Raw genomic sequence first — 26267 nt, 5'->3', positions numbered from 1 at the left:
AACGCTACCAAACCCCCTTAAAGCATCATGACAGCAAAAAGGTGTTACACTTGGCTTGAAATTTACACCATCGGTGGGCGTGGCAACAAAGGGGGCGGACGGGGGGGTGGTAGCAGAAAAAACCCCCGAAGCTGTACCGACGGCCATGGCTTTTGGCTTTGGCTTTGCTCTAAAATATGCAATTTTGTCATGAAATATGCACATGTCCACCGCGCGGCATGGACGATCCACCAGCAACAAGAACACCACTATCAGCGACAGCAACAAAATAAATTTAAAAAACTACATACATAAATAAATTAAACATTTAAAAATCCCAACGGGAATAATGAAACAAATAAAAGGCTTAGACTCAACGAATACCGAAGTGCTCTTCAGTGATGCCTCACATAAATAGGTAAAAAAAATCTAACTCAAACCTTTTTAGAAAAAATCATAACAAAGGGAAATAAGAAAAAAATGTTATTCCAATTAAAAAACTAAATTAGCTGAAAGCGCATTAAGGTTTCAGCCTGGTCAAAATCGTAGTCTGGCTTGACTTTTTCCCAGCCACGCACAACATTTGACACTTAAATGCGGCGAAGCCTGTCGAAAATGTTGCCAGCAACATCAACGCGAACAACTAAATTTATGTACATAGAAATTAATATTAAAGAAAAAACGAACGTGTAAAATAAAGAATTCAAGTGCCGATGATGGTATTAGTGCAACACGGGATAATATTGAAATACAAAAATGAAAAAAATGCCATGAACAACTTCAACACTCGTGTGATGATAAAAACAGTAAAACAAATGCATTCCATTTGACTAAAAAATTGTTTCCCCAGGGGTTTAACCACTTCGCCCTCTTAACCACCCACTTTATGCCAGCCCCTTATTCAAGCGACCCGCTGACCTACCGCAAATATTTATTGTTTGACAATTTTTATTGCCTACTTTCAGGCGATTGTCGCTAGCGCAGAAAAAGGAAAAACTTTTTATAAAAAAATTCAAAAGGCGTTAAAATGTTTTTGAGAAACTTTTGCCTTATACGTGACTTTGGTCCCAGCATCAGCCTACATATTGTTCAATTTCCGACTGCCGAACGGACCGGACCGGGACCGACTGAATCAAATAGGTGGCATAAACAGCAGCCGCGCGTTCGGGGACCAAGCAGCCTGTGATGGGTATAAAATAAAAGTTTTCCACTTAAGGTTTATGAAAAGTTTAAGTCCGGCCAACCGAAGGAGAGAGATCCTTTTCCTCCACCGCGGCACACATTCACACCTTATTCCTACGGAAACGGAAACTACGGTCGAAAAATGATGAATACTGCGAAGTGAGGGGCCCCTTCTTCGATCCCTGGCCGGTACACAAAAACACACTCCAGAGAGGAAAGCCGGCAATGGCCATAATATCCTTGGACCCGCTTGAAGATTTTTCGCAATAAGGAAACCGTGCCCCCCAACTTCCTGGCCATAACCACTTAGGAGCCAGCTCCTCCTTCAAGTTTTCCCCGACCAACAACCGACAACCGACGACGAAGAAAAGTCCCCGAATGCAAATAATAATGTAATTGCCAGCAATTTTCCTCAAGTCTGTTTACCTTTCGCTTCAGCGTTGTTAAACTTTCATGAGATTTAGACTGAATTTTAAAGCATTTACACCTGGCCCGCCGCAATGACAAATGAGCAAATGAATTGAACCCGATTGCGGAGCGCAGGCTGAGAGCCCATTTAAGATCCCCCCGGCTAATTGCATGTCGGACCCACTAATTGAGTGCAAGTCAAGCAAATCGACTAATTAGCAGCGGCATTTCTAAGCGGATCTCGGAGGCCCAAAGCCGCTGAAAAGGATATGCAATTTGCACGGCCAGGACACTTGATCTGAGCCAAAGCGGTGAATTGACTGGCTGACCACAGCGTTCCGGTTTAATCTTTTATTAATTGGCTGGTTAGCAGGCAGCAGAAAAAAGGCATTTCCATGGCTAGCTGGAGACAAGAATTTTAGGGCTAACCTAAAAAAATTTACAGGAGAAAAGTGCTTGCAATAAATTATAGAACACTTTATTGTATATAGTAATCGGTAGTTAGCCATTCATATTTTTACATTATGCAATACTCCAAATTTCCCTTATGTTATGACCTACATTTAGTTTTAGCCTCAGGTTGGTTTTTATGAATAAATAGGTATTAAAGTTAAATTTCGAGCATTAGAACTATTGATTAAATAATATCATTAATAATATTACAATTTTTGAAAAATAAAAAAGTAAAAATCAACACGTAAATAAAATATACCCAAATAAATATATCCAACATTTTATATTTCCAATTTGAAATAAAAATGTTATCATAATATAAATTACTCAGCATTCTAAATTTAATGATTTAATATTAAAATATTTACATTAAATCGAAAAATATTATATTTAAAATGGGTCATTTTAAATTTAATAATATTTATACAAAAAACAGTAAAATGAAATATTTACAAAAAAAAAAACATTTACATATTTAAAATATGTAAACACCAAAATGAATAAAAATCAAAGGGAGAAATATTTAAATTGAGTATGAAATAATTGGATTTACTTCCTTATTTTAGCACTGTCAAATATGTAGTGGATAATCAATAGTTATATTCAAAAATTTACTAAAAATGGTATCTCTTTATTACAAATTGTATATTTTATGTTAGTTTAAAGACAGAAACATTTTGAAAAAAAATATATAAAAAAAATTCTAAGAACTTTTTCGACTTGTCATGTAGGTAAATGATCGTGCATATTTTTCCGACTTCACTTACGGTCTAAGTGCTAGGCTGGAGTACATTTCGGGAATGTTTTCGGATGTCGCCGGCAATACCACGTGCCAGGGGTTCAACCACGTGCCAGCGGGTCCAACCACGTCGCCCGTTGACTTTTCATAGATTTAGGAGTACATTTTTCTTGGGGCCACACAGTGCCAGTGCCACTTTACCGCTGAGCCGAACGCACCGCACCGCACACAGTTTTCCGGTGGGTGGATATGGATGTGGCTTTGGCTGTGGATGTGGATGTACGTGGCACGTCCACGTAGCACCACCACTGTCACATGTGTCGCAGGCATACATACATATTTACTTGAGCTGCGCATAATGAGGGTTATTTATATTTAAGCAGCTGCGGAGCAGACACAAATCGTAAATAAAACGTTTTAATTTATTAGGCAAATGATAATTCCCAAACGCATAGGCGTAGAAAGTGTCATAAAGCCGCTACGCTATGGTGATTGCAAAACTGGGTGACGACATACCATACGCTTAGCCCCCAGGACAATCAATCAAATTAACCCAATGCCCAAGGCCAAGTAGCAAAATGTACAAATTGATTTGCTGGCCTTTGGGCAAGGTCAGCCTTTGACGTATCCAGACGTCTAAATTGAATCAGTTAGCGAGGGTGAAGAATTATAATTGAGCAAAGTGAGCAACTAATTGAGCTTAGGCAACCTAAGGGCATTGACTTTGTGCGGCGAAAATTAAAGGCAATAATAAACACAATAAGCGATAAAATAAATATCAATATTATTGCAGACGCAAATCTGAAACTGCAACCCTTAATTCTACCCCAAAAAATCAGAAGAATAAACGATATTAAGCTAATTAGTTTTTTTTTAGAAACAAAAATTATTATGATGATAAACTTACACATTAAGCGGTAAAATAAATAGCAATATTATGACAGACGCAAATCGGTATCTGCAGCCATTAAATGAACCACAACTTAATGATAGGTGAAATAATCACAAGAATAAAATGTTTTGAGATTAGTGAAATCTTATACTTTTAAAAACAAAATTAATAATATTGATAAATGGCTAATTGGTCTAACCTAATTAAAAGAAATAATAAATACATTACACGGTTAAATTAATATATATAGCCCCTAAATATAACGATAGCTAACTAGAAAGTTTAATAATTAGAAAAAGAAAACCATTGTAATGATAAATGGCTGGTTGATTTAATCACCTGCGACCCTCTTATTTCCCATTCTTATAAAATTGCATCTGAGGGTTCAATTAGGACTTAGCCAGCTCCTCCGTTTGCCCTCAAAGCTTATTATGATAATTGGAAATTATATGTAAAAATGATGACTTAGCGGCCAAGGGCCTCGAGACAATCATCTCGGACCAAACTAGCATTTGTGCCGCATTAATCAGATTATTAATGGCGCATAAAATAACGATGTAGCTATGGAGAGCGGCCAGAGAACAGAAAGTAATTGAATGCTAATGCAATCAATTAAAGTTAAACTCCGGGCACACGTGCAAAGGACGCGGAGGAGTCGGCAGGACTATCTATCTATCTATCCATCTATTCCATCTAGGAGCGTCTTCAGCAGGCGGTTAGAGAGATGGAAGAGTCCCTGGAAAATGCAGTGACGGATGGTCCGATGCTGATGAGTTCAATCAAGTTGTAAACATGATTCCTTCCACATTCCATTTAGTGCGAGAGGCAGTCACTGTAACTCAATACACAATCAGCGGCGTTTTAGAGTTCATTTGCGTGGTATAAAAAGGGAAATCAAATCATAAAAAATAATATGCCGCTTTGTGGAAGAAGTCGGTACTGGCACTGGCAACAAGATGTGTGTAAGTGTGAGTGGAAAAAGGAATCAACATCGACAAGTCCTTACCTTTGGCATGCTTACGGAGACGTCGGGCAAATCCCTTTCTGTTCAACTTCAAATTGATGCAATTTATGAAAACTTTTGTGCGCTCAATTGCAAATGCAAGTGTACAAGTGTACAATCTCTGTCATTTTTATGCACTTCCCCTAGTTATGCCAAAGCAATTTCTCTCTTTTGGCAAGTTTGCTTTCGTTTTCGCCCGAGTTCCTATCTTGATTTCGTAGCCTTTTTATTTTTGGCCATTTTTTGTATTTTTGTACGGCTACGGCATTTCGTTTCCCCCCATTTGCCATTCGTGCATTGTGCGGCAAATTAAGCGCATTGCAAGTGATTTGATTTGCTTTCATATAGAAAATACTTGAAATTTCCTTTGCCATAGCAGCAATCACTTTAAAGTTGCCAACGATCTGGGACTGCGAACGAAAAGTAATTCCCAGCTAATGACTGTCATTTGTATCTGGAAATGAAATGTGCGCCACTCCTGACGCCGCGGCGTTTGTTTATTTTTATGGCAAGGGCACAGCGCGTGTCTGTAATTACCGCCAAGCATTCAAAAGTTCCGCCAACGAGTTATGGCCTTTAATAATTATGAGTGAGTGCAGCAATGCCGAAGATCCAATGGCTCGGCTCAAAATATTCCTGGCGGAAGTATCCAGGCGGAACTGCACCAACAGTTGGCGTAATAAGTTTGAAATCCAATTCAATAAAGTGCTATTAAACATTTAAAATAATGCTGCAATAGAGCAAAGAAGTTTTCATTTCAAAAGTATTTATCTATTTGAAAAAAGTTGTAAATATTTTTTAAAAAAGAAATAATGTTTTTTTAAAATGTCTTTTAACATTAAAATTAAAAGAAACATAGTAAAAGTGTTCTTGAGTAAAGTATTGGGTTCTGTTTTCTTTGGACCAGCCTAATTAAAACTTTTTTGTCTATCTTACACTTTTAGTTTTCATGTTTGTTTCATGTTACATTAAATAAACATAAGGACAAATTTTCATAAAAAAGATTACTTGCATTGTAAGCCATATCAAATGTAATTGTAAGTTCAGTGACCTTTATTCATTTCTGACTGAATTATGCGCCACCCTTAATCCTCCCTAAACGTCCTTTTGCCTGAGTCATAAAACAAGCATAGCAGTTAATGGAAACAGCGCTACACAAAACATAACAGTAGAAATCCTTCATGCGTCTGAAAAGACTGCCAACAGCGACAGGATTACAGGACAAAGTCTAACATTCCTAGTTAAAACTGGTGAACAGCAGCCGCTTTTAACATACCAGAGGCAAAACATTTAAGTAACAGAGAAGCCACCCCTGATTTCCCCCTCCTTTTTCGAACATTGCCCCGTTTGCAGGGGTGTTTGGCATCTACAGAATGTTAACCAAACTTTGAAAACGCACTGCTAATGTAATGTAAGAAGGAAATCCTGTAGCGTGGAGAAAACTCCTGTAAACTGCTGTTTGAGGTTTCTTTTTACTAACTAGAATGTAGGTTTTGCAGTTTTTTATTACCCATTATCTATATTTGGGCACTGAAAATAAATAGACTTAAACAACAAAATTAAAGCTAAATTTAATTTATTTTTATTCCTGAAATGTTTCATGATTAATGTTACAAGAAATATTTAAAAACAATTTTTCATCGTTATACCTTTGTTTCTAAATAACTAAATATATTTATTTTTACAACACTTTTTAACCTTGAAGGAAAATTTAATAACGTATAGAAATACAATGTTATGATTGCATTATACAAGAAACAAGGTTTTTTTTTATTCAATCCTGTGAAAATCTCCAAGCAGCTGGATAGTCAATGAATTAATTATTTTTCGTACATTATAAAAGTATTTTGTCAACAATTAAATATATACAGTTCTAACACCACCTTTCGTGCAGTGTGCAATGGAAAGTTCATTTGGCAAATGGATGCTGCGAATTTAGCTGCCGGCTGATGAGGTGGAGATGTGGGTCTGAGCCAGGCCAGTGGCTTTTAACCCCCTTTAAAATAGTTTTAATTCAATTTATTGATATTTTAGAAGAGCGAAGAGACAGGCCTTTATACACACACCCTCTCCTCGCACAAGTCAAATGCAAACCCGAAAACAGAATGAACTGGGGACTAAAGCTGGGGGCTCTGGGATGTGGGATCTGGGATCAGGGAATTGGAATGTGAAACTCTGCTAAATGTGGCCCCAAAAAACCAAAGTTTAGTTAACTTTTCATCAAGCTAATAAAGCGTGCGTCTTTTTGGCAACGAAATGGAGACAACGACCCCAAATCAATGCGCAAAGTCTTGACTCTATAGTAACTATGTGTGCGACTAATGAATAGAAATGTCGTCCTTCAAAACTTTTCGGTTACGAGGCCAAGGAAAATTGACGCTCTATTTGTGTGGGTTAATGAAAATCTGATTTTCGTTCCATATCCTACACACGCACACGTCTTATACTTTCAAGTTGACTTAGAGTTTTTGGCTTTTTGAGAGCTCAAGAAAGCGTGGCAGAAGATTTTCGGTTCACTCGGAATGCAAAACTAAAATGCGTGCCATATGAATCGTTAATTGTGTGGGCGCGGCATCGGGCGGAAACGGATGCGGGCTGGATGAGGAAGAGAGCGGAAAGGAAAATTCAAAATATCCTAGGCAAGGGTGAATAAAATAAACTTGGCGTAAAGAATTAGGTAGCTTTTTAGACACTTGGTTGTTCCTAATGTCGATTTCATAGATTTAAAAACATACATATATGACACGAGGATTTGGCAGCTTATCAGCATTTTATTATTATATCTTTGATTAAAATTAAAAACTTTTTAGACACAAGTCTAGAACTATACTCAAATAACTTCTATAAAAATTTAAAAAATTAAAGCGTTAAGAAACAAGTTTTAAAATTAAGTAGGAGCAATTCTCTCTTATACTATTAAATTTAAAAGGAATTCAATGCAATTAATCATGGCAAATACTCAATTTGTTTCTGCTTTAAATATGTGAAATATGTGAGTTCAGAGCTTTCCATTTATGCTGCCTTAAATCTGGAAAACATAGCTGATAACAGTTCACATATGTAAATTATAGTAAATTACCCTGAGTGTCTCATATGGCAATATTTCTTAGTCGCTAATGGGCTTCTCTTCATACTTAAATATATTGTTGGGGAAGGTACAAGTTTTTTCATTCATAAATTTTGACATTAGCATATTGCATTTCCATTGCGTTAATGTGACAAAATGACAAATGAAGTTGGTTTCGCCCCCTTTCAGTCGCTTGCAGTGCCAGTCGAAACGAAAGCCGTCTGTCTGGTTTCATTTCCTTCGCCTGCTTTCCGGTTGCTCGAATGGTATTTTATGCGTTTCGCGGCAAACTGCACTTGAATTTGCATTTGCATTTTTCCGAGCGTGGCAAAAAGCAAAACACTCTGACAAGCGTTTACAAACTCGCCAGTGCGACAACGCCAGCAACAAGCCAAGTAGCGCGGCAACTTTGAAATTGATAAATTGATTTATGCAAACAAAACAGAAAGAAATAAGGAATCTCCGGAGATGAAACTTGCTTGACTGCGCCGTACTATATATACGTATATATATTTGGATCCGTTGAATATGAAAAATGAAGATGAGGGGGAGAAAACAAAAAATTGGTAGCCCAACCCGCAGGCTAACACACAAAAAGATAACAGACATTGGAATCTGAGGCTCAGACGTTCGGCACTGGTACATACAAAATCAATTAATAAACAATATGAAACGAAATTTGCAATTGTTCGTATGTCCGCCGCAGACTTGGCCTCTCGACGGCTTTTGTGGCTATTTTTGCTGGCACTAAGGCTTTTTTGTAAAAGACGCCTCGCTTGTTTTTCCCCAGCGCCGCTTTAAGTCACTCTTCATATCCATTGTGTTGGGATTTGGTGCCATTACTGTTGCTGTGGTTCCTGCTGTCTGCTGATTGACCCACGCCTCTTCACGTTTCAAATAGCAGCTCCACATCGGCAATGCCGATGCTCCACATTCCCGTATCAATTTCCATTTTTTTGCGAAAACACTTTCTGTTGTTGCTGGTGCTTACATATCTATCTATATATACACCTGCGGTCAAAATGGAAAATTGGAAAAAAACAAATAAAATAATTTTTATAGTAGTTAACTTTAGTTGCCAGGATATTTTCAGCTGATTGGGAAAATTATTGAGTATATAAAATAAACAGTATATATTAACAGTAGTATATTATTCAGCATAGTTTTAGCGCTAAATGTTATAAAAAAAAAAAACTTTTGTATACAAAATAAGCAGTTTATAATAAGAGTACTTTATTATTCACCTTACTTTTAGGCTGTAAATGTTTTTAATAAAAAAAATCGTTAAGATATTGCGATTTTAAGTACGTTTTTAAATTTTTTTAATGGTGTTTTATTGCTTTATTTAAAAAATAACAATTTCTTTACTTAACTGCTTTCTCTAAGGAAAGGGCAAACTTTTTGGTGCACTTAAAGATACATATTTGTTTAGATCTTAGCAAAGTTTATAATTTTATTACGGTTTCTTAGCAAAGGGTTTTGATTGCATAAAACATTAAATAATTGAAGTTTTGTGTGCCTCTTAACAAAACAACTGCTATAAGGCACTACTATTCTATTAGGCGCAACTGTGTTAGCCATGATAGCAGCATGATTTTGATCTGGATTTGTGTCTATATATGTACCTTTGCATGTGCACTGCGACATTTAAGCCGTAAGGACAAACAATTGTACCTATAGTATATGGTAAACAAGTCACGTGCCACGTGTGTTATTGCTTTCCGTTGCCTTTGATTTTGAGAAGGGCGATGGAGGTGGATGCAAGAAAGATGTCGACTTAATGGGCGGCGCCACGCCCACTGGTCTGATGCCTGGCTCACAAGTGATTGCCAAAGCAGCTGGCATTATAAACTTAATTAAAATATCGGCAGACAGTAATAAATGACAGCCCCCGAAAGCAGGCAATGTTGTCTTTTAGAAAGGCAAGCGGCAAATATTTAAACGCACACATATTGTAAAGGGAATTTGGCGCAGATATGTGGGCGTGTGTGTATTTATAGACACACATCCGCCAGCACCCACACTCCCACACACACCTTCACCCACACCCACACAAATGGCGCTACAATCACAGGTAACTGCTACATGTGTAAATATTTACAAAACGCGCCAAGCGTCGACAAACTGACGCCAGTCATCTTCACATTTGCCGCCAACGAGCGACGCTTCATTGTTGTTGCAGCGCGTAACTCTTTCACTTTATCCAGGTCCGCTGCTTGGGCGCCAGCGGGCAACGGGGCCAAAAAAAGGCAAAAATTTGTGAAACCTATCCTAAAGGATAATTTATATTATCTTATTAACATAAAATATACAAAAGCTTCAGTAGATTTTATTTTGATGAGTACATTTGCAGATCCTCAATGAGACCTACATTTTTCCTGCAAGTCTGAAGTTTAATTATTTTAAGCTCCATCTTCTAGTTTCATTACTTATTTGGGAGCATAAATTTTGATAAATTCGTGTAATTTGGTTTAGTTTTGTGAAAAACGTGCCTGTGAGGCAGCAAGGGACTGTGAGGTCGCCAAATTTGATTAAAAATTTAACTTATTCGGGATGAGTTTTTTGGAAACTCTTTTAAATTTACCTGAAGGTGCGCCAGTCTGCTACTGTCTTTCCACTCTCCCACGCAGGCAACCTCAGGTTTATTTATGCCTTTCGATATTTATCGCTGTTGCTCTATTTGCTTTTGTTGCTGCCAGTGCCCCTTCTCTACAATCCCCCTCTCCTGGATGTGGGTAAATGTGTGCCCGTGTGCCTGTGTGTTTTATTCCCTTTTATTATTATTATGCTGTCATTTCTGCTGTCGCGACATTGTCAGCGAACTTTGTGTGTGCTGTGCGGTTCCCTTTTACGGGTACGTACCATGTAGGATATATAACTCGGAAGCAGGCTCACCGCCTGCGTGTCCATGTTTATCCCTTTACGGCGACATCGAAAGGGTTTTAGTTCGAACAAACCGTTTTAAGGGCCATCATGCCATTGGTAAGCCCCCAAATCAAAACTGTTTACTACTCCAATTTCGTAATTTTCCCCCATTTCACTTGCTGTCGAATATGCCTCATAATGTGAACGAGGCAATATATCAAATGGCCTCTAAGGATGTCTTGAAGTTGTACTTTGTCTAAGGGTTTTGACATAAGGGTTCTATAAATTAATAAATATGGAACCAAAAAATTCGGAATAAGCAGCTATAAAGCAATACTTATGACTAAACTGCTCCCATTATATAAAAAAGTCGAAAGGGGTTCTAATAATTTATTAAACACCCAGGATGGGCAAAATTTCCACCCCACAAAAAAATGTCTAAGCTCACCCCCCTTTTGAATGCATGAGTAGACTGAGGCCTCAAAGGCAAACCGTTTAAACTCTCTGCTCGCCTGTTGACTTTGATATACAGCCATTTGAGTGTCGCTCAAAGTAATAGCAAAAAAAGTGGAGTACGTGCAACAACCCTTGAGGCAATGCAATATATGCATTTTCTGCGGCCTGACAGGTTTCCCTTTGCATTTCCAATAGGAGGACGGCAGAACCAAGTTAAAATAACTTAAATCAATAAAAAATGTTTTATTATTTAGTGAGGGTAGAGGAAATTAGATTCAAACGGTTAATAACATACGGGTAGCCACAAATTAAATGTTTTTTTTACAGGCTCATTGAAAAAAATAAAATTTTATTTTATTTAGTAGAGTTATACAAACAATAAGAAACGCGTGCAAACAAAATATATGGAAATATGATAATGTACGTAGGTAAAACAACTTTAGTTTACTGACAGTTTTGTGATAACGCCAACTACTGTGTGGTTATAATATATATTATTAATTTTTTTTTATAAACGTTAATTTTATATATAACAACTACACAAAATATAGTATTAAATAGGTTTAAACAGCAAACGACCGGGGTTAATTTGGCGAATAAAACGAACTCTGGATGTATGAAGATATACACGCGGTCTTTACTAATTGGAGTACTTTCCAAGAGCATGTATGATTAAAATTAGATATGTTAGATAATGTATTATATTTACTATATATTACACTACAAACAAGATTATGAATTATCATGAACCTAGAAAGCCACTGCACTTAGCGTGTTTTAGCTAAAGCAAGTTCATGCCCAACGTCCAACTTATTATTATATTACATTGAAATTTGCATATGTTAAGCTAAGGGGTATAATTTAAAATTTAAAAATTTAAATAAATTTTTTAAAATTTATTTCTTTTTTCTATTATTATTATTGCGAGTCAGGTAGAACATGTCAGAATGACTAACCGCGGTTAAACATTTCGATCCGATTAAATCTGTGTTGTAATATAATAAGGTGATTAATATTAATAGTACATTTAGTTACACAATTAAAAAATATAAGATCGAAAATGTGCACAAAAAAACTGGGGTTGGTAAACAATTATAATACTATAATTAACATCAGCATTGCAACTATATATTGGGCTTCAATTGACATGACCAATTCACTTTTGGCGGTTATAATGGAATTGGAAATATTACTACTTACGGTGGTATCCCTGTTAAGCCATGCAAATGGAGCAAAGTACGAACTTTCGGTGGCGGATGAGGATATATTCAGCAGTTGTAATAGTCCTGATCCCGGCACACTCGACATAAACGGCTTAATGGATTTATCGGAACTCTCCACATCCATGTCTGCTGAGGGTGTAACCATAAGCGGAAACGCAACTTTAATTTGGGACATAAATCTTGAGGATCGCGTACAAGTGATTAAGAACATCCAACATTTAATGTGAAAACAACTTGAAATATTTTGTATATATATTTTCCAGATGAACACGAACCTTTTGTATTTCGATAGGGGCACTTGGACGCCAACAGCGTTCTCAATGGTTTCAAAGGACTTCTGTAAGTCGATGTACGATAAAAATCAATACTATTACAAATACTGGACCGGTTATATTACAAACGATATTCAAGATAAATGTATAAATGTTCCTGGGGTAGGTATAAATACATTTTCTTCATTTAAAAACATATTTTCACGCCATTGCATGGCAGACTAAAATTATCCATAAAACCTTTACGTTGAGTTTGACCGCCAATGTCATGGGTCCACTTCGAGAAGGAACCTACAAAGCCCAATTAATGTTGCGAGCTTATGATGCCACGGGAATCGAACGGCCAACTCGCATTTGCTTGGAAATAAGGGGCGACTTATTCAAGGTATAACCGAAACTATGAAAATTATTAAAAACATCTCATCCGAATAAAATTGACTCTGAGATAAGAGTATAGGCAGAAAACCTAAGAAAGAAAAGTATTTACTTACAGAATCTTCAACAATAAACAAAATATTGGCCATTTACTAAAATATGTACGAAATTTATTATTGGTGTGAAGCGTACAAATCAAAGATTTATCATTATGTTTCTATATATAAACGTTTATATATATATACACTCAAATACACTTACGGGCTAGGAAGAAATCAGCTTAGGTCTATCACTTAAACAAATGTAGCGTCATACTCTTAATAAGCTACGGACACTCGTCCGAATTCATTAAACGATTGCCAGTGGTCAGCGACAACATGGTCGACACTGCTAACTTAACTAAGACACAGGAGATCGTTGAGGCGTTCATGTTGGCGGGCAGCAGACGCCGCCGCCCGATCATGTCATATGCGGCGAGGCCGTTGTCGCCGACTTCCCCGCAAAGAATCGACTGCCGCCGGTCTGGTTGGTAAAGAGTAGCGTGTCCACTGAGGGCAGCATCTGGTTGGATCTCACCAGCAGCGGCACATTCACCATGGACACAGACGGTGTCTGGGTGGCCAAACTCGTGGTCACAGACTGCGCCGCGTTGCTACCCGTACTGCTGAGCTTGCCATGCGCATTAAGCGTGAAGGCGGGCAGGTAGTAGTTCCCAGATCTCACCGGTAATGCTTGCGCCGAAGTGGCGGTATTGGATGAGGAGGATACGGCGGTCAGCTCCATGGAGGCGGGTGACGAGAACGGCGAGGACTCCAGTGAGGGGCAAGCTAGGCGATCGCTGGGCTTACAAGGCACTGTAAATAAAAAATACAAACATTAAAACTCTTTTATATTAACAAGAAATTTAGATAAAAATCTTGAATAAAACTCAAGATTTGAAACTATATGTTTTAGGATGTCAGGAAACTTACTGAAATCATCATCTGGCAACATATCGTCCGGTAATTCGTTTTTAATCTGGAAGTGCAGAGCAGCGGCCGAGTCTGAGATTGCGTTGTCGGATGTCCCCATATCGGTGTTCGCATTGGGGGCGTCGTATAGGCCGCACTCCTCCATTTCCAGGGCCTGCTCCATGATCAGCTCTTCGGCAGAAGTCAGACTGAGACCGTGCAGGTCGAGGAATGGACCCTGGTTTTGCACCGGCTCCTTCTTGATGTGCGGCACCACTGGAGCAGCAGCGGGCTCCAAGCTGGACTGCTGCAATTGAGGCTGCTGCAGAAGCTGCGGCTTTTGCTGCAGTTGCTTCGGCGCCAACTGCTTACGCTCGCGCTTGGCTTTGGTCTGCTTGGGTGCCGGCGGAGGCAGGGTCACCAACACGTTGCTCAGCTCTTGCTGATGCGGTTGTGCTGGTGGCGTCGGGTGCACCTGCTGCAGAGCTGTGCCCGCTGGCAACGTGATTCCCAATGCGGCAAGGGTGGCCTGCTGTGGCTGCTTCTTTTTGCGTGCCTGTTTTGCGGGCGCCGCTGCTGTCGTAGGTGCAAGATTGGGTTTGACTTTTGGTTCACCAGAAGCGGAAACGTCACCGGGATTCCCTGCTCCTGCGGTTGTAGCCGCCGCCGCTGCTGCAGCTGCTGCTGCCGCCGCAGCCTTTTGAGCCTTGTTGGTCGTTGACTTTTTCGAGCAGTACGAAGGAATGTTCTCGAGGTGTTCGCCCGTCTTGTGGTCCACCTTGTGGCGCCGTCTCGTGTGCTTCAGCCAATTGGGAAAGTTTGTGAAGTCGCGCGGACAGTAGTTGCACTTGAAGGGCCGCATGCCAGTGTGTATATTAGAGTGTTGCTTTAGTTTTGAATTGCTGATGAAGCTCTTGTCGCACACGGTGCATGCGAAGGGTCGCTGCTCCAGATGCACCAGGTTGTGCACCTTCAGGCAGCGCTCCGTCTTGTACATCTTGCCGCACTTCTCGCAGCGGTAGGAACGCGTCTGCGCATGGTACTTCTGGTGGCGCTGCAGATGGGAGCGCTCCTGGAATCGCTTCTGACATTCGGGGCACTCGTACGGCTTCTCCGATGAGTGAATCCGAGCGTGGTGCGTAAGGTTGATTTTCTGAACAAACTTCTGTCCGCAGATGTCACACTGGTATTTCTTATTATCGCTGTGGATTTTCCGGTGCATCCACATACTGCCCAATTTGAGGCTAGAGAGTGTGGAAATAGGTCAATAGGAGTGACTGGAATCAAATTTTCGATTCTACTTACCATTTGCCGCAGTCGGGACACTTCTTCCAGGTGTCCTTGCGTCCCTCGGTGCGGTGCGTTTTCAGGTGCTTCTTCAATCCAGCCAGCACCTCAAACTCCCGCTGGCACTCGCTACAGCGATAGGTAAGCCTCAATCGATGGTTGGCCGCCTCGTGCTTGGCCACCTCATCCGGCGTCTCCAGCAGCATCCCATTGCAGTCCAGGCACTTGTTCAGCGGTGCCGGATCCACCTCGAAGGGCTTGGCTTCCGAGGCGGCTGATGGTGGTGGCATACTGACCGCATCTGCGGCAACCGCCTCAGCCGACTTGGCCTGCTGGAAGATGGTGAACGACGGCGGCAGGAGCTCGGACTCGCACAGCTCCACCTTGGTGACCACCTGCTCTGGCGGGTGCTTCTCCTCGGGCGGCTCCTCCTTAAATACCTTTAAACGTACCGCCGTTGCCGCCGGCAGCTTGGGTTTGCTGCGCTGCAGCAACTGGGGCATCTGCATCTGCTGCTGCTGGATCTGCTCTGGCGATAGCTTCAGGGTCGCGGATGTACCACTGGAAGAGGTCTTCTTAAAAGGTGAGTTGGTAAAGGCGTTCGGTGGCTCGGGACGCAGGAAAGTCACATTAAACTCGGAGCCGGAGTGGTTATCACTGCCCAAACTGCTGGGCACGGCGGCGGAAGAGCTGCTGGCAGCCGCCAGGTCATCGCGGCAGATGTCCGAGGAGAGATTCAGCTCGGTGTTGTTCTGGGCACTCTCGTCCAGGACGCGCCAGAAGTCCGTGGAGGAGAGGCTATTGCCATTGACGAAGCTGGCTGAACTGATGGTCACGCAGGCCGACAGATCAATGTCCAGCGACTCGTCCTTGATGCTCGATATCGAGTCGAAGTTGTTGATCCGCAGCAGCGAGCTGAGGATCTCGTCGTGGGCCGCCTTTGTGGGGGTGCCCGCATCGCCGCTGTAGATTTTAGGCGGCAACTTCTTGCTTGGCGCCTCCTCCGCCTTCATTCTCTTGCCCTTGCCGCCCTCCATTCGCCTTGCCTTGCGTACACGTACAGGTTATGCGGTCGGCGTTTTCGCTCGCCGTATTTTTGCTTAGTTCGCAGCGCCGATGGCGCTTCACAATCACTGGTCGTCTTTATCCGGTCACTGGGTCCTTAATTCACTCATTGCAATCGCTTTTGCTGGGTTAAGCGCGCCGCAATTGATCGAAAAACATTTAATTATTGTGAAATGCGCCTCGGCTTTGTTGTTTTTGTCACGCTTACAATTCTCGAGTCGCCATTTTGAGAACAGTGTTGCAAGACGCGCCGCTGGGTGGCAGTCCCGCCAACAGTGTTGGCTGTTGGCGGTTTTATAGCTAGATATTTATGACTCAACCAATTGGACACTATATATGTGATTAAATAGCTAGTTATATCATTTTTAAACGGGTTTCTTTTACTAATAAAGTTATCTTTAAAATCTTTTAAATATATATAGCCATAACCTAGAGTTCTATGATTTAAAAATCTTTTCATTCTTGCGATTATTAAAAACTATTAACAAGTCCAAACAAGAAGATAGTTTTCTTTAATTCGTTAAATATATAGTTCTGTTTTCTCTTTCTTAAGGTGAGCTGAAAGTAAGTTTTAAACAGCCAAACGCCATATTATTTATATACATATTATTATATACATAGTTAATTAAACATTTTTGCAGGATGAATACAATTTTCTTTTGAGAACCCGAGTGTTCATAAATTTATTTCGTTAGTGGTAAATGTATATATCGATAATTCACAAAATCATCACTCAAGACTATTGCTTTAATAACTTAAAATTATTTAAATTATATAGTTCTTACTCTCAGTTGCAAGTACATTGTCGTTCTAAAAAGTTAAATCACGAATCGTATATTATGTTTCTAAATGCAGCTGCAAGCAATGTTAAAATTTGTTCGAGCCTCAAGAGGTTCGTTTGAGTAAATATTTTACTTTCCAATTTATTTTTTGACCAACCTTCTAATTTTATTCAGACGTAAATTTTTATTAACCCTATTTTTGGCTTATGTATATGGCTATTTACCCGCTAAAACCAGCTAGTTAGTATTTTTACGGTATGCAGTATTCTTTAGAGTAAATAAATGGTATCCAATGGTATTTTTTACACACTAAAATACTTTTAGCGCTTTGTAATAAACATGGCGTCAGAGGGCGAAAACGTTGTGATGGAAAGTCCAGGTAAAGTCCAATTTTTGAAAATATTGCGAGCTCCATTCGACCGTAACGAAGTGGCCGGCGACTAATTACTCAGTTCCGATAAGGCTAGTCCGAAACTTGACGTCGTCAGTCATTTTGAACAGGCCCAAAAAACCTTTTGAAAAAAACGAGAAAGTCACGAGGCACCGAATTCCGAATACCGCGCGTACAGTTTATGTAAACCGCATGGATTAACTAAAATAGTTAATTGCCATTTTTCAGGTCGACGCACACGTTCCGGACGCAAGGCCGCTTCGCCGGCTGCATCACTACCAACTCGGAGCACCCGACGCACATCCAAGCGGAACATACAGGTTTGTAAATCACTCCTAGTTACAATTTACTTTTGGACGACACACTCCAAATGATGTAAACGATTGCAATTTCAAGTGCGGATGTGGCGTTGTTCCATCCGCACATGATTTCCTCCCTGGAGGAGTAAGTGATTACCTGCAAGGGCCAACTGATGGCAAATAATCTACAGAAACAACTTGCACTACCTGTAACAACTATTAACCCGCCTATTCTTGCAGCTAAGCGACCACGAAGAAGAACCCGAGGAGCAGGTGATCATGATACTGGATGAGGAGGAGCCATTTGCAGGTGCGGCCACCGAAGAGGCTGCCCCGCTGGAGCCCCAGTTCGAGGAGATGCAGCACCAGCTGGACGACGATGTGGAGATGTTGACGCCCGCCGAAACTGGCGGCGTGGATGAGAAGAGCTCCTCCTTTCCGTTTGGCACGGTGGCGGAGCAGCATTCAGAGACCAGCGATGATATTAAGGAGAGTCGCGGCCAGGCCGGCGTTGATACTTTGCTGGCCTCAATGGCCGGCGATAATGCCAATAGTTTACCCTCCGTGGGTGGAAACGATGAGAGTGACAACGCAAACAAGAAGGCGGACTTTGAGTACAATGTGGAGGCCCTGCAGCCGCAGACAGAGAAACTGAATTCATCTGAGGACTCTAGCTCACACCATGCTATAGCTGAGGATCTGGCCGATGAGGCGGACACCAGCAATGCCACCATAGTCAACACAGAGATCATCTCAGAGGACGAACTACCTCCTCCCAGCAAGCCGGAGATCAACGATGCCGAGGAAGTGTCCGACGAAGAGCTTCCGGCACCGCAAAGGGCCGAACTACCAGCGGATGCTGAGGTGATCTCCGAGGACGAGCTGCCCACCCACAACAACAACAATACCGCCAGTGAGCCCAAGGCTCCTGTGAAGCGCAAGGCGGAAATAGAAACAGATAAGGACACTGAAGATAAGGAGACAATCAGTCGTGAAACGAGCGCAAAAGAAAAGTCTGAGGAACAATATAATCCGGGGAGTCCCACGTCGGAGAGCAATGATGCACAGCCCTTGGAGAAAAGGGTGAAAATAGAAGGTAATAACAAAAGTTATAATCGGAAACTAACTTGATGCAGAATACTTACACAATATTCAAATCAACAGAATCCGAGCCAAAGGACAAGAAGAAGGAAAAAGAGCGTGATAAGGAGAAAGATAAGGAAAAGGATAAGGATAAAGAGAAGGATAAGGACAAGGAAAGGGAGCGTAAAAAGCTTCCTGACCTAGAAAAATACTGGAGGGCTGTCAAAGAGGACTCCACCGACTTCACCGGCTGGACATACTTGCTGCAGTATGTGGACAGTGAGGTGGGACAATCGCAATCAAAATGATCTTCTAGACTTTAAAATAATTTAATTTAATTTTACTCTAGTCCGATGCAGAGGCTGCTCGCGAGGCTTACGACACATTCCTGTCCCACTATCCCTATTGCTATGGCTACTGGCGCAAGTACGCCGACTACGAGAAGCGCAAGGGTATCAAGGCCAACTGCTACAAGGTGAGTACCTACCATACATTCGGTCGTGCAATTAAATATCTTTCGCAATTTCTTGTATTACGCTTACAATTACGATTACAATTGATATTCATATATTTGTTGTTAAATGCAATTTATTATGACCTAATAAAAACTACATTCAATAAATGCAACATCTACAAAAAAACCAATTTAAGAATACACATACAAAACTTTAGTAGTAAAACCTCCAGTCATGGTCGTATTTTCTTAGACGTTAAATGTTTATTACAGGGAATGAAAGTGGTTTCAGTATCGGATCATTTTAGTATTTAGGTGGGGAAATCACATTATAAAGGTGGCTTGTTTTTAAGAGAGCTGTTTACATATTATCAAAGGAATTGTTTTTCATTTGAGCTGTCAATATTTCTGTTGTTAAAATTGTTTAAAAAAAATGTATACAAATAATTTGTTACCTTTTTATTGTGGCTTTCCCACTTAAATGACGTAGCATTTTTCGTTTCGGTTTCTTACACCCAACTCACGGATCTTTAAGTACCGATAACAATTGTTTAGACTATATGTACATTTTTGTTATCGTATTCACCACTTTTACCAAGTACCATTTTGTTTAGCCTATGCACATTTTTGGGAGATTTTTGTCTCTGGAATATAACCAAATTTCTTCACGATACAAATTTGATGTTCTTAGTACAATTCACCGTGTGTCGCACAACTCACGTTGTAGCCCAGCCCAATTTAGCTCAGCTTAGCTCAGTTGACCTCTGAACCCTTGAAACCCAGACCGACCCGAATCCGAATCTGAAAGCGACTGACTTGTCTAGTCGATGCTCGATTTTCGATCCGTCTACTTTTTGATCTTCGTACGTTTGTATTACCAGTTTACCTCTTCAGTTACGTTACCTCCATCCTTCTTCAACACGATATAAATAGTGAGCTCTCGCATCTCGTACATTCGTAAGTACAAATGGCGTTTAAATGAAATTTTTAAGTCTTTTTGTGAAGTTTCTTGTATATCGAACACTTAAAAGTGTGTGCCTAAAAAAGAAAACAACTACAACTACAAATTGTGTGTTATGTATTCCGTGTATCTGTAAAGTCGCTAAGTTAGTCTTTAAGCTCAAACACCATTCACATTTAACGTTAGACTTAAGTCTCTGAGCACTTAAAGCTTGAAAGATTACTATAAACCACAAACATTTCTATATTTCTCTTCTGCGTTCGATCCAACTATAATTCAAAATTCGAAAAACAAAAAAAAAAAACAAAAAAACGAAAACTTGTACCCCGAACATACGAAAATGACCAAATCCTAGGTGTTTGAGCGCGGCCTGGAGGCGATTCCATTGTCGGTGGATCTGTGGATCCACTACCTGATGCACGTCAAGGCGCACCATGGAGACAATGAGCAGTTTATCCGCAACCAGTACGAGCGGGCGGTGAAGGCGTGTGGCCTGGAGTTCCGATCGGACAAGCTCTGGGATGCCTACATCCGCTGGGAGAACGAGTCGAAGCGCTATAATCGTGTGGTGCAGATTTACGACAGGCTACTAGCCATACCCACTCAGGGCTACAATGGCCACTTTGACAAGTGAGTTGGACAAAACACACACCTCATATCAGGGCCTGATTATAACACTTGCCTTTTCAGTTTCCAGGATGTGATCAATCAGCATGCTATTACCAGCACAATTGGCAACGAGGAACTCGTCCGCCTGCGCAAAGAATTTCATGAACGTCAGCAGAGCAAGTCCTCCAAGTCCTCGTCCAAGCACCGTCGTGATAGCAGCAGCTCCAAGGATAAGGAGAAAGAGAAGGACAAAGACAAGGATAAGGACAAGGAAAAGGAGAAATCTAGCGGTGGTGCTGGTAAGTCGCCCAAAGATATTAGTGAAACTCATGTCGATGAATCAGATAGTACCACCGATCTGACCGAAAGCGAGTCATCGCCTGCAGCTTCAAAGGCCCCACTGCCTCAGATCGATTTCAGTGATCTTAACACGCTAAGTGAGGAGGAGGTGGCCAGCATAAAGGACAGGGCCATATCGGCGCGACGTAAGATTCACAAGGTGACCGTGGGCGCAGTGACTGCCCGCTGGTCCTTCGAGGAGGGCATCAAACGACCCTACTTCCATGTGAAGCCCCTCGAAAGGGCGCAGCTCAAGAACTGGAAGGACTACCTGGACTTTGAGATCGAAAAAGGAGATCGCGAGCGCGTCTTGGTTCTGTTTGAGAGATGCCTAATCGCCTGTGCTTTGTATGACGAGTTCTGGTTGAAGATGCTTCGCTATCTGGAGTCTTTGGAGGACCAGAGCGGAGTCACCAAACTGATTCGCGATGTCTTCAGTCGCGCCTGTCGCATCCACCATCCGGAGAAGCCTAGCCTGCACCTCATGTGGGCCGCCTTCGAGGAGTGCCAGCTCAACTTCGATGTCGCCGCCGAGATACTGCAGCGCATCGAGCAGCGTTGTCCCAATCTCCTGCAGCTGGCCTACCGACGCATCAACGTGGAGCGACGTCGCGGAGCGCTGGACAAGTGTCGCGAGCTGTACAAGCACTACATAGAGAGTACAAAGAACAAGGGCATTGCCGGCAGTCTGTCCATCAAGTATGCCCGTTTCCTCAACAAAATCTGCCACGATATCGATGCGGGTGTGGCTGCACTGCAGCAGGCACTGGAACGAGATCCGGCCAACACTCGGGTGGCCCTGCAAATGATCGATCTGTGCTTGCAGCGCCCCAAAGTGGACGAACAGGAGGTGGTCCAGATCATGGACAAGTTCATGGCCCGCGCGGACATCGAAGCCGATCAGAAGGTCCTGTTTGCCCAGCGCAAAGTTGAGTTCCTTGAGGACTTTGGCAGCACGGCGAGGGGTCTGCAAGACGCCCAACGTGATCTCCAGCAGGCACTAAGCAAGGCCAAGGAAGCTCAGAAAAAGAGGTGAGAATACAAGATTTTATCATTATTTTTATATCCTGACAGAGGGAGTTATAAAATTGAGCACAAGTATGTAACGCAGTAGGTTCTTGCGACCCCATAAAGTATTTATATTCCTGATTAGCTTCTCTGGAAGAGTAGATCTAGCGGTATCCGTTTGTCTGTCCGTCCGTCTATCCGTTTCTAGGCAAAGTAAAGCTATCTGGATGAAATTTTCCCACACAACCTATCCGTTTCAGAAGTTAAATAATATATATATATAATATATTGGTTTTAATTTTATCAAAATCCAAAAATTTGGCTTTCTTATTTTCTTGTTGAAATCAAATTTTTTGTTTCTCCTTACAGCGATAGCAGTCCTAGTCGCAAGAATTCGTCGGGTGGCAAAGAGGGTACCGCTCCTTCCGGACCCGGATCCTCAACCTCGGCGGCGGCCTACAACAATGGTGGAGCGGGCGCGGCAGCGGCAGGCTACAATTATGGAGCGGCCAATGCCGCCGCCTACTACGGCCAGCAGAATGCCGGCGGCGGAGGAGGACCCTATCCGCCACAGCCGCCGCAGCAGCAGGCCTCCTACGACTCGTACTACAATCAGTGGGGCTATGGACCCGGTGGTGCCAGCAGCGGCGGCAGCAGTAGTGGCGCCGGCTACAACTACGGCCAGTGGAGCGGCTATGGCAACTACTACTGAGAGTTAAGCTTAGATGTAATCCACCACCAGCCACTCCCACTCCCTGTAGCTCTAAGACTCCCGCCCCCAACTCGATTAGTTACGCCTTGCTCTGCTCTGTTAAGTTATAGACGTCTAATATTAATTTTATATCGCGATTCCTAATAATACATATGGATATGTAAGAGACGACAACAAAAACCACCACCACCACCACCAGCACCACCAGCCCACAATGCGTAAAATAAAAGATATCAGCTTAATCGGTTCACCATAAATCTTGCTGCTTGTATTTATCGCCAAGAGGTTCTTCTTGGGAGAGGGTCAAACTAGATGCCTAAATAGAAAATAAAAAATATACAATTTGTCAGCGAGCGGGCTGGCTCAACTGAAGTCTAGAGATTGGGACGATACCAGGTCACCTCGCCGCCATTGCAGCCGGTTACCAGGAGCGGCTCCCTGGGGCTGAACTTGGCGCACAGCACGACGTCCTGGTGCTCCGTGATCTTGGCCAGTTCAATTAGCTTCCGTGGCTGCCGCTTGACCTCCTCGAAGGCGTGACACCTGGGATAGTCGCAGCAATCGTCGCTGTAACCCAGCAATCGCACTCCGTTGCCGTACGGCGAGCACACGATCCTGCCGTCTGCCGAGAAACCCGGCTCCTTGATGAATCCCGGCTTGGTGTTCGTCTCGGCGGCATAGTAGAGCAGCTTCTTGGCGTTCACCAGTATGGAATGGCCGTTCTCCTTGGCCGTGGCCGCCGTCGCATGACTAGGGATGAAGGGTCGCAGGCGCAGCCGATGGCCGATCTCCAGGCGCACCGTGGTGTCGCTGTTGGTACTGATGCCGCTGCCGGAGCTACTGCTGCTGGAGCTGCTGCTGCTGCTGGAGCTACTGCTGCTGCTGCTGCTGCTGCTCTGGTTGTTCTCCGTTGGAGGCGGGGTGCCCAGCTGGCGATGACCACTGCTGCTGTTGACCATCAGGCGATTGGCCATCGAAGGTCGCAGCGGGAGGACTCCGCTGCTGATGGCATACACAAAGTTGTACCCGCTCACTTGGTTGTTGGAGTTGCGCGCCCGGTTCTGCCGAATGGCCCGCTCCTGGACGGTGACCTCCGCCGCCCAGATGTCCGGTATGAAGGTGTCGGAACGCGGCGAGGCTGGCGCCGTGGCCGAGGCCAGTCGTCCCGTTCCTGGGTTATCCAAATGAAAGACCTGAACAGTGCCCATGCGCAGCGGTCGCCGCGGCTGCCTGGGCGGCAGGCCATCCGTGTCCTGATCCTGGACGGCTAGACTGCTGCGACTGGCCGTCGTCGTTGTGGATACACGCTTCTTCTTGGGCTGCGGCTCCTCCTCCTCATCCCGCTCGTCCTCGCTGCTCCGCGCCGGCTCCTCGTTGATGTCATGGATGCAGGTCCACTCGCTCTGCTCGTCGCAGCTGACGTTCCGGGTCAGCATGCAGCGACAGTGCGGGTGGATCTGCAAGGCCATGATCATCTCGGCGTCGTTCTGCTCCGGGAAGTCCGTGACCAGCTCCACGCGGTTCTTCTTCTGGCGCCGGGAGAACACATGGTCGTACTTGGCCGCCTGTGGGATGTACTGTTCGCCCAACTGCATCAGTCGATAGATACCGGGCTGAAAATTGTGATGGTTTTGTCAGTTGCGATTGGTCTGGGGTCTATATAGGAGGGGACCCTAGATCTATCAGTTTTATGCTAATATTCCGATGCAACGAATTGGAAAAATACAATGCCAATTGTGTGTGCTGATTAATTTAGGTTAGTCTGGAGTCTATATACTGCGGGGTCCTAAAGTATTACGCACATTTTGGTTTTGGTTATCACATTCCCGGGTCATTTAGTAATTAAAACCTTCTTTTTAGAACTTCCTAGTTCTAGTTCTTTTAATTTTGGTAATACTAAGATATGCTACGACACTATTGAGTGTTAATACGCTTTAAGAAGAATTCAGCGGATGAAAATTGTGTGGTTCTATAGATTCAGATTATTCCTAAAGTTTTTTGTATTGGGAGCAATTTCGGTAGCCTGTCTTTCTTTAAACAACTAGCTCTAGTTATATCAATTTTTGTAACACTATTCAGTGTGAGTGACAAACAGGAGAACCTCCTTACCCTGAATCCGCATAGATCCTTGTGCAGCGTGGTGAGGTCGAGGTGATGGATGATCATGATGTAGCCACCGCTGGTGCAGAGCACCAGCTTGTCCCCGGTGGGCGAAATGCGGCACCGCATTAGGCCGCTGGCGTGGAAGACGCGCTGCGAGATTAGGCCCTGCTCCGTCTGCGAGTTGATGTCCCAGGTGAAGATGCTGCCGTCGAAGCCGGAGCTGACCAGTAGCTTGTCCTTGGAGGAGTACTCGATGTTCTTCACCCAGTTGGAGTGACCATGCAGGACGCGCAGTTTCTGTTTCATGTTCCGCAGATCCCAGAGGGCCACGGTGAAGTCGTCGGAGCCCGTGGCAAACAATCGTTCGTCGAAGAATCTGTACACACATAGATGGTATATGGATTGGTTTTCCCGGAATGACAGCTCCATCTCCTCCACTTACTTGATACAGTTCACACTATCCGTGTGCGCGTCGGGAACCTTGAAGATCTCCTTCTGTGTGATGGCGTCGAAGACCAGGACGCACTTCCTTTCGGTGGCTGCCACCACCACATTGCCGTCGGCATTGAACTCCAGATTGAAGATGGCCCCGGTGCGACCCGCCTCCATGGGTTTGCAATTGGCGTGGTAGCTGTTGAACATGTTCATGGAGCTGTATATCCGCCGCATCACGAAGTTCTCGTCGCCACCGTGGATGTGGAAGCCACTTTCGCGGCGGCTCAAATACCGATCCATCTTGTGGGGATCTTAAGGAACCTCGGGGGTCTTCCAAAGAAACGGATTCGGATCGGAAAACCTAAAGAAATGTGTGTGTGTGTGTGTGTGTGTAGGCCAAATTCGCGATGCAAGTTTCCCCCGTGGCCTTTCTTGTTTTTATTCTAAAACGAGGGCTGCAAAATGGTGCTGCAATTAACCGATTTCTTTTTTATAACTGAATATTTTGAGAATTTACAAAAAACTAAAAACAATGGTAATTGTAGCCATTTTTGTTGTATCCTTATCCCTTATTTATCCTTTTTTTCCTTATTTCACCGATATTATTTATTTGACACAAAGAGCTCTATGTATCAATCGATGTTTTTGGCGTATCTTTGCGATAAAACGAGAAAAGTTTTAAATTAAATTAATTATTTATTTTAAAAATAAAGTAAGATTATTAAACTTAAAATCCCTAATTTTGATAATAACTACTTTCCACTGTGTTTAGACGGAAACATTAACGCATGAATTCAGCACAAAAATAATAATTAATAATAGTGATCTAGAAATTTATAATATACACAGTTTAGATGCTTATTTTATATGTCATA

The 26267-nt window shown here is 42.7% G+C and overlaps 4 protein-coding genes across 5 annotated transcripts; 2 read left to right on the top strand and 2 right to left on the bottom strand.

Annotated features, from left to right (window-relative positions):
- Positions 1-12218: 12218 nt before the first annotated feature.
- Positions 12219-13041, top strand: LOC128252659 (uncharacterized). The gene is made up of 3 exons (XM_052980559.1): positions 12219-12464; positions 12531-12701; positions 12760-13041. Exons 1-3 carry the CDS (start codon positions 12219-12221, stop codon positions 12928-12930), a joined length of 588 nt encoding a protein of 195 aa, XP_052836519.1. The 3' UTR covers positions 12931-13041.
- Positions 13042-13062: 21 nt separating this feature from the next.
- LOC128252657 (serendipity locus protein H-1) lies at positions 13063-16453 on the bottom strand. Its single transcript, XM_052980557.1, has 3 exons — positions 15170-16453; positions 13886-15108; positions 13063-13768 (listed from the first exon to the last, which is right to left on the bottom strand). The coding sequence occupies exons 1-3, from the start codon at positions 16186-16188 to the stop codon at positions 13374-13376; spliced, it is 2637 nt and encodes an 878-aa protein (XP_052836517.1). The 5' UTR covers positions 16189-16453; the 3' UTR covers positions 13063-13373.
- Positions 16454-17305: 852 nt separating this feature from the next.
- LOC128252656 (pre-mRNA-processing factor 39) lies at positions 17306-23047 on the top strand. Of its 2 annotated transcripts, XM_052980554.1 has the most exons (8): positions 17306-17377; positions 17618-17709; positions 17929-18784; positions 18853-19055; positions 19121-19246; positions 20542-20816; positions 20877-22166; positions 22512-23047. In XM_052980554.1, exons 1-8 carry the CDS (start codon positions 17338-17340, stop codon positions 22852-22854), a joined length of 3225 nt encoding a protein of 1074 aa, XP_052836514.1. In that variant the 5' UTR covers positions 17306-17337; the 3' UTR covers positions 22855-23047. The 2 variants fall into 2 exon arrangements, with proteins under 2 accessions (XP_052836514.1, XP_052836516.1); XM_052980556.1 differs by lacking the exons at positions 17306-17377; positions 17618-17709; positions 17929-18784; positions 18853-19055; positions 19121-19246 and adding an exon at positions 19464-20182.
- A 45-nt stretch (positions 23048-23092) lies between these two features.
- On the bottom strand, positions 23093-25991 carry LOC128252658 (DDB1- and CUL4-associated factor 10 homolog). The gene is made up of 3 exons (XM_052980558.1): positions 25400-25991; positions 24964-25333; positions 23093-24467 (listed from the first exon to the last, which is right to left on the bottom strand). Exons 1-3 carry the CDS (start codon positions 25690-25692, stop codon positions 23229-23231), a joined length of 1902 nt encoding a protein of 633 aa, XP_052836518.1. The 5' UTR covers positions 25693-25991; the 3' UTR covers positions 23093-23228.
- Positions 25992-26267: the final 276 nt, after the last annotated feature.

Source organism: Drosophila gunungcola, chromosome 3R (genome assembly GCF_025200985.1).
Source record: "Drosophila gunungcola strain Sukarami chromosome 3R, Dgunungcola_SK_2, whole genome shotgun sequence".
Lineage (NCBI taxonomy): Eukaryota > Metazoa > Arthropoda > Insecta > Diptera > Drosophilidae > Drosophila > Drosophila gunungcola.
This window is presented reverse-complemented; position numbering and strand designations above follow the sequence as displayed.

What these genes read in the sequence shown, in the direction of transcription:
- LOC128252659 (XM_052980559.1), top strand. Translation starts at nt 12,219, where the DNA reads ATGGAATTGGAAATATTACTACTTACGGTGGTATCCCTGTTAAGCCAT. An exon ending in ATCTTGAGGATCGCGTACAA is followed by an intron (nt 12,465 to 12,530) that starts GTGATTAAGAAC and finishes TATATTTTCCAG; the next exon opens with ATGAACACGAACCTTTTGTA. An exon ending in AATGTATAAATGTTCCTGGG is followed by an intron (nt 12,702 to 12,759) that starts GTAGGTATAAAT and finishes ATTGCATGGCAG; the next exon opens with ACTAAAATTATCCATAAAAC.
- LOC128252657 (XM_052980557.1), bottom strand. Translation starts at nt 16,188, where the DNA reads ATGGAGGGCGGCAAGGGCAAGAGAATGAAGGCGGAGGAGGCGCCAAGC. An exon ending in TGTCCCGACTGCGGCAAATG is followed by an intron (nt 15,109 to 15,169) that starts GTAAGTAGAATC and finishes CACACTCTCTAG; the next exon opens with CCTCAAATTGGGCAGTATGT. An exon ending in GTTGCCAGATGATGATTTCA is followed by an intron (nt 13,769 to 13,885) that starts GTAAGTTTCCTG and finishes TTTTATTTACAG; the next exon opens with TGCCTTGTAAGCCCAGCGAT.
- LOC128252656 (XM_052980554.1), top strand. Translation starts at nt 17,338, where the DNA reads ATGGCGTCAGAGGGCGAAAACGTTGTGATGGAAAGTCCAG. An exon ending in CGTTGTGATGGAAAGTCCAG is followed by an intron (nt 17,378 to 17,617) that starts GTAAAGTCCAAT and finishes GCCATTTTTCAG; the next exon opens with GTCGACGCACACGTTCCGGA. An exon ending in AAGGAAGCTCAGAAAAAGAG is followed by an intron (nt 22,167 to 22,511) that starts GTGAGAATACAA and finishes TTCTCCTTACAG; the next exon opens with CGATAGCAGTCCTAGTCGCA.
- LOC128252658 (XM_052980558.1), bottom strand. Translation starts at nt 25,692, where the DNA reads ATGGATCGGTATTTGAGCCGCCGCGAAAGTGGCTTCCACATCCACGGT. An exon ending in GATAGTGTGAACTGTATCAA is followed by an intron (nt 25,334 to 25,399) that starts GTAAGTGGAGGA and finishes ATGTGTGTACAG; the next exon opens with ATTCTTCGACGAACGATTGT. An exon ending in AGGATCTATGCGGATTCAGG is followed by an intron (nt 24,468 to 24,963) that starts GTAAGGAGGTTC and finishes CACAATTTTCAG; the next exon opens with CCCGGTATCTATCGACTGAT.